This window comes from Amblyraja radiata, chromosome 20, assembly GCF_010909765.2.
Source record: "Amblyraja radiata isolate CabotCenter1 chromosome 20, sAmbRad1.1.pri, whole genome shotgun sequence".
Classification (NCBI taxonomy): Eukaryota; Metazoa; Chordata; class Chondrichthyes; order Rajiformes; family Rajidae; genus Amblyraja; species Amblyraja radiata.
Window position 1 is genome coordinate 266,325 of NC_045975.1, and position 6,517 is coordinate 272,841.

The 6,517-nt window shown below is 52.8% G+C and overlaps 1 protein-coding gene across 1 annotated transcript in view; it reads left to right on the forward strand.

Moving 5' to 3' along the window:
* Positions 1–3,605: 3,605 nt before the first annotated feature.
* Positions 3,606–6,517, forward strand: part of LOC116984466 (dispanin subfamily A member 2b-like) — a 12,560-nt gene continuing 9,648 nt past the window's right edge. The window contains exon 1 of the mRNA XM_033038591.1: positions 3,606–3,898. Within this exon, the coding sequence (XP_032894482.1) occupies positions 3,740–3,898 (159 nt within the window). The 5' untranslated portion in view covers positions 3,606–3,739. The remainder of the gene's footprint in view (positions 3,899–6,517) is intronic.

The following is a 6,517-nucleotide window of genomic DNA, read 5'->3' on the forward strand; positions in this document are numbered from 1 at the left end:
GTACTCGCCCCGAGATGCCATCGGGGCCTGCAGCTTTCCTCGTGTTCACCCGTGTCAGAGCCCTACTCACGTCGTGCTCGGACAGAGGGAATGTGTGTGTGTGTGTGTGTGTGTGTGTGTGTGTGTGTGTGTGTGTGTGTGTGTGTGTGTGTGTGTGTGTGTGTGTGTGATTGTGGGTGTATGTGTGTGTGTGTGTGTGTGTGTGTGTGTGTGTGTGTGTGTGTGTGTGTGTGTGTGTGTGTGTGTGTGTGTGTGTGTGTGTGTGTGTGATTGTGGGTGTGTGTGTGTGTGTGTGTGTGTGTGTGTGTGTGTGTGTGTATGTGTGTGTGTGTGATTGTGGGTGTGTGTGTATGTGATTTGGCCTTTGATTCCTTGCTCAAATTTCGTGATTTTTTCCATTTCGGTAGAGATTTCACTTTTACATTCTCAGATCCACTTCTCATTAAATTTTGTAGTGTTTATGTACACATTTTTAATAAAATCCTTCCCCCTCCCCTCAAAAAACCCATAGAATGTTGGTGAACGTTCCATCGTGTGATGTCACAATGCCCAATGCTCACAGATGTCCAATCGGAATGGAGCCATTTACATATGCCTTTGCACCTGCCCCAGCCCCCCCCCGCAGCCTGTGTCGAAGCGCGTCATCACGTGTGTGGGAATAGAGAAAGAGGATTGGGGGTGATAGGGAATGGGGAACAGATGGACTGCCCCTACCCCTCCCCCTCCCTCTCTCCCTCCCCACTCTCCCTCCTCCTCTCCCACCCCCAACCCCCACCTCTCTCCCCCCCACCCCTACCCCTCTCTCCCTCTTCCAACACTACCCCTACCCCACTCCCCCTCTTCCCCACTCCCCCTCCCTTTGAGGGAGAGGAGGGAGTGGGGAGGGAGAGTGGGTAATGGGGGAGGTGAGGAGGGAGAGTGTGGGAATAGAGGGAGAGGAGTGGGGGGTGATAGGGAGTGGGGAATAGATGGACTCCCCCCCCCCCCCATCCCTCTCTCACCCCTCCCCCACCCCCCTCTCCATCTTCCTCTCCTCACCCATCTCCTCCCCCCACCCCCACCCCCAACTCTCTCCCCCCATTTCCCATCACTCTCCCCCTCCCCCTTTCCCCCTCCCTTCCCACTCTTCCACTTCTCTCCCCCCTTCCCCCACCCCTCTCCCTCCCCAACCCTCCCTTCCCCACTCTTACCCTCCCCCTCCCTCCCCACTCTCCCCCCTCCCCCTACCACTCTTCCCCTCCTTCCATACTCTTCCCCCTCTCCACTCCCTCCACACTCTTCCCCCTTTCCCCCTCTCCCTCCTCCCTCCCCTCCCTCCCTCCTCCTCCCTCTATCCTCTTCCCCAACCCCTTTCTGGTAGAAATTTCCCTTATGATTTAAAAAATCCAGTCTATAAATATAGTCCATTATTTCCATCACCAAACTGACATTTAAAAAAAAGATTAAGATTGCCCAGCTGCTGACCTCACAATGCCTTTCCTCGTGGTCTCGCCCCTCCCCCCCAGATTAATGCAGCTGCTGTCAACGCGCATGCGCAGTTTTCCACGAGGTACGTTAGCCCACCCACCCCTCCGTTCTTCAAAAGGCGCAGAAAGATCGATAAAGTTCTGCAGTACAAAGATTCTACAGCTCAGCTCCGCTATAGGATCTTTGTTCTGCAGATCGCTCACACACTGAAGGAGGTTCCCCTCAAGTTCAAGTTCAAGTTCAAGTGAGGTTATTGTCATGTGTCCCTGATAGGACAATGTAATTCTTGCTTTGCTTCAGCACACAGAACATAGCAGGCATTGACTACTAAACGCATGGATAAATAAACTGATAAAGTGCAAATAACCGATAATGGGTTATTAATGTTCAGAGTTTTGTCCGAGCCAGGTTTAATAGTCTGATGGCTGTGGGGAAGTAGCTATTCCTGAACCTGGTCGTTGCAGTCTTCAGGCTCCTGTACCTTCTACCTGAAGGTAGCAGGGAGATGAGTGTGTGGCCAGGATGGGTGTCTTTGATGATACTGCCAGCCTTTTTGAGGCAGCGACTGCGATAAATCCCCTCGATGGAAGGTAGGTCAGAACCGATGATGGACTGGGCAGTGTTTACTACTTTTTGTAGTCCCTTCCTCTCCAGGGCGCTCAAGTTGCTGAACCAAGCCACGATGCAACCAGTCAGCATGCTCTCTACTGTGCACCTGTAGAAGTTAGAGAGAGTCCTCCTTGACAAACCGACTCTCCGTAATCTTCTCAGGAAATAGAGGCGCTGATGTGCTTTCTTGATAATTGCATCGGTGTTCTCGGACCAGTAAAGATCTTCAGAGATGTGCACGCCCAGGAATTTGAAGCTCTTGATCCTTTCAACCATCGACCCATTGATATAAACGGGACTGTGGATCCCCATCCTACTCCTTCCAAAGTCCACAATCAGTTCCTTGGTTTTGCTGGTGTTGAGGGCCAGGTTATTGTGCTGGCACCATATGGACAGTAGCTCGATCTCTCTTCTATACTCTGACTCATCCCCATTAGTGATACGTCCCACAACAGTGGTATTGTCAGCGAACTTGATGATGGAGTTCGCACTGTGACCGGCTACGCAGTCATGAGTATAGAGTGAGTACAGCAGGGGGCTGAGCACGCAGCCTTGAGGTGCTCCCGTGCTGATTGTTATCGAGGCTGACACATTTCCACCAATACGAACAGACTGTGGTCTGTGAATGAGGAAGTCGAGGAAGTGGAAACACCCACCCTATCCAAGCCTTTCACTGTTCAGTTTCAATGAGGTTCTCCATTTTGGTGGCAAAAACAGGAAAGCAGACTATTATCTAAATGGTGGCCGACTAGGAAAAGGGGAGATGCAGCGAGACCTGGGTGTCATGGTACACCAGTCATTGAAAGTAGGCATGCAGGTGCAGCAGGCAGTGAAGAAAGCGAATGGTATGTTAGCTTTCATAGCAAAAGGATTTGAGTATAGGAGCAGGGAGGTTCTACTGCAGTTGTACAGGGTCTTGGTGAGACCACACCTGGAGTATTGCGTACAGTTTTGGTCTCCAAATCTGAGGAAGGACATTATTGCCATAGAGGGAGTGCAGAGAAGGTTCACCAGACTGATTCCTGGGATGTCAGGACTGTCTTATGAAGAAAGACTGGATAGACTTGGTTTATACTCTCTAGAATTTAGGAGATTGAGAGGGGATCTTATAGAAACTTACAAAATTCTTAAGGGGTTGGACAGGCTAGATGCAGGAAGATTGCTCCCGATGTTGGGGAAGTCCAGGACAAGGGGTCACAGCTTAAGGATAAGGGGGAAATCCTTTAAAACCGAGATGAGAAGAACTTTTTTCACACAGAGAGTGGTGAATCTCTGGAACTCCCTGCCACAGAGGGTAGTCGATGCCAGTTCATTGGCTATATTTAAGAGGGAGTTAGATGTGGCCCTTGTGGCTAAGGGGATCAGAGGGTATGGTGAGAAGGCAGGTACGGGATACTGAGTTGGATGATCAGCCATGATCATATTGAATGGCGGTGCAGGCTCGAAGGGCCGAATGGCCTACTCCTGCACCTAATTTCTATGTTTCTATGTTTCCCCTCATTCTTCTCAACTCCAGCGAGGAGATCGCGGCTGCTGTGGAGGTCGCGGCTTGTCGGCTCATTGTGCACTCGCCCCTCCGTTCGTTGTGCTTGGCACTCGCTCCAAGCCCCGCCTTGCCTGACCAGCCCCGTCTCGCAACTCCGCTCGTTCCCTGCAGTCCACGATGGAGTACAGAAGTGACCAGGTGCCAATGACTCCTCGCTCCGTGCAGACGGTGTCCGTCGCGATGCCGGTGCGTGATCACCTGCCCTGGTCCATCTTCAACCTCTTCTACATGAACATCTGCTGCCTCGGACTCACCGCCATGGTCTTCTCGGTGAAAGTGAGTGTGGCCGGGGGGGGGGGGGGGAGATTCCCGAGGGAGAGGAAAGACCCCCGCGGGGAGCAGACATTCCCAGACTCCCCACCCATCACAGAGGGAGTGGGGGGAGGGTTGGGTAAGGGGGGGGGGGGTGTTGTGGGGAGGAAGGGAGAGTGTTGTAGGGGTGAAGGGGCTGGAGGGGAGGGAGACGGTTTGAGGGGGGAGTGGGGGGTGGAGGGTGTGAGGGGGCTGGAGGTGGGGGGGGGGGTGGAGAGGGAGAGGGTTGGAGGGGGAGGGGGTCGGAGTGGGGAGGGGAGTTGGAGTGGGGAGTGGGGGTTTGTCGTGGCCTGGGTTAAATCTCTGGGTGCTCATTCGGGGCGGAATCGGGATCGCCCCGAGTCTCCCCGGGAGCGACCACACCCTGCGTGGATAAATCCCGTGTGGACACCAGCAATTGTACGTGCTAGTTTACAAAAAACACAAAGTGCTGGAGTAACTCAACGGGTCGCGCAGCCTCTCTGGAGGGGATGGAATGGATGGGTGACGCTTCGGAACAGATTTAGGGTCTTGATTTAAAACGTCACCTCGCCATGTTAACCAGAGATTACTCCAGCACTTTGTGTCTTTTTGCGGGGTAACTCTAGTGCAACACCGCCGGTGAAATAAATCCAGGTTTGTGAATCTTCACTTCCACCCGCGGGGGGTTATATTCACGACGAGACGCGCTGGTTTTGTCCACGGGGGAGGGGGGGGGGCAGGAGGAGAGGGGAGGTCAGGGGGGGGGGGGGGGACAGGAGGGGGGTGCGATTCCCGGGGGAAGGGACAGGAGACGAGGGGGGAAGGGACAGGAGGCGAGGGGGGAAGGGACAGGAGGGGGGACAGGTGGGGGGGACAGGAGGGGGGACAGGTGGGGGGGACAGGAGGGGGGAGACAGGAGGGGGTGGGAGAGACAGGTGGCGGGGGGAACAGGAGGGGGGGGGAAGGGGACAGGAGGCGAGAGGAGGGGGGACAGGAGGCGAGAGGAGGTGGGGGAGAGGCGCCCGCGGCCGCCCAGAATAAACTCACGAGGGAGAGGTAGAGACCACGCGGAGAGTAGGCGTTTTGGAATTACATTCTTGGTGCATATTTTGAATCGCTGGCAGAGTCGCGTTACTAGCCCGTGGGGTGATTTCCCAGTGTTAGCAGACCCTCTCCCGCGGGTTCGCTACTGGGATTGCAAGCGGCTGCGTGTGATTGCAAACGCCCGGTATTCAGGCGGCTGCGTGCGAGTGGATTCCGTGATTGGCTTTGATAAGGGCAGGTTTTAGGGTCATTAGGTCCTCCATCACAACTACAGGCCCTTCGACCCACCACCTCCATGTTGATCCATTTATACATCTGCAGAACTTAATGATTCAACTCTTTCTCTGCATAATAGTTATGTTGTGTGAGTGTGTTCCAGGCACCAACTTCCTCTCTGAGAAAAACATCTTCTTCAGATGCCGCCTAAACATATGTCATTGGTTTTAGACGCGTTGAGAGAATGTTTGCTACCATATCTCCCCCTCACCAAACCGCGATAGATACATAGATACATAGAAAATAGGTGCAGGAGTAGGCCATTCGGCCCTTCGAGCCTGCACCGCCATTCAATATGATCATGGCTGACTATCCCTACCATGTCCATGCTTTTCCGCATGCAAGTAGGTCCTATCCCTGTACTGGCCCAGTCACAGCCCAAACGAGATCTCTATTGCCTTCCCCAATAACCTGGTTTGGATATTATCAGTCCCTGGGAACTTCTACACCGTCATCTTCTTTGAGAGTCCTCCCTGATCTTCTCTTGGTGAACGGGGGGCTTCCAGCACTAACTCCCTGCACCTTGATTCTCTTCATATCTAAACATCTATCGATCTGTGATGAAGATATTCAACAATATGGGCCGCATGGTGGGACAGCGCTTACGGCGCCGGCGGCCCGGCTTCCATTGTACGTTCTCCCCATGATGAACGCGTGGGTTTTCTCCGAGATCTTCGGTTTCTTTGCACACTCCAAAGACCTACAGGTTGGTAGGTTAATTGACTTGGTACAAATGTAAAATTATCCCTAGTGTGTGTAGGATAGTGATAGTGTGCGGAGATCGCTGGTCGGCACGGACTCGGTGGGCTGAAGGGCCTGTTTCCGCGCTATATCTCTTCAACTAAACTACTTCCGCCTTTCATTTAGAGCATCCAAAAAGTTTACTAATCTATGAGTGAAAAATGTTATTTGTATTAGTGTCTCTATTATGTTTCAATAGATCACTCGTCGTGTCGGGAATCAATCTAATGGAACTTAGCTGCTCACCCATTATATTATATTATATATATATATATATATATATATATATATACACTAGACGAAGCGCCGACCCGTTGGGTCTGTTCCCCCAACGTGCGGTTGTGGGGGGGGGGGGGGGAGGCGGCATGCAGCGTCACAAACACTAACTATCCCCCCCACACCCCCCCCCCCCACTCACGCTAATTACCCCCCTTGATATTATATTAATTTTATTAATTTTCTTCTTTTACCCCATAGCCACCCTATCTACTGATGCATAGCCCCCAACTTGCAGTCACATCTAGAGAGGGGGGGGGGTAGAGAGTGAGGGCAGAGAGAGAA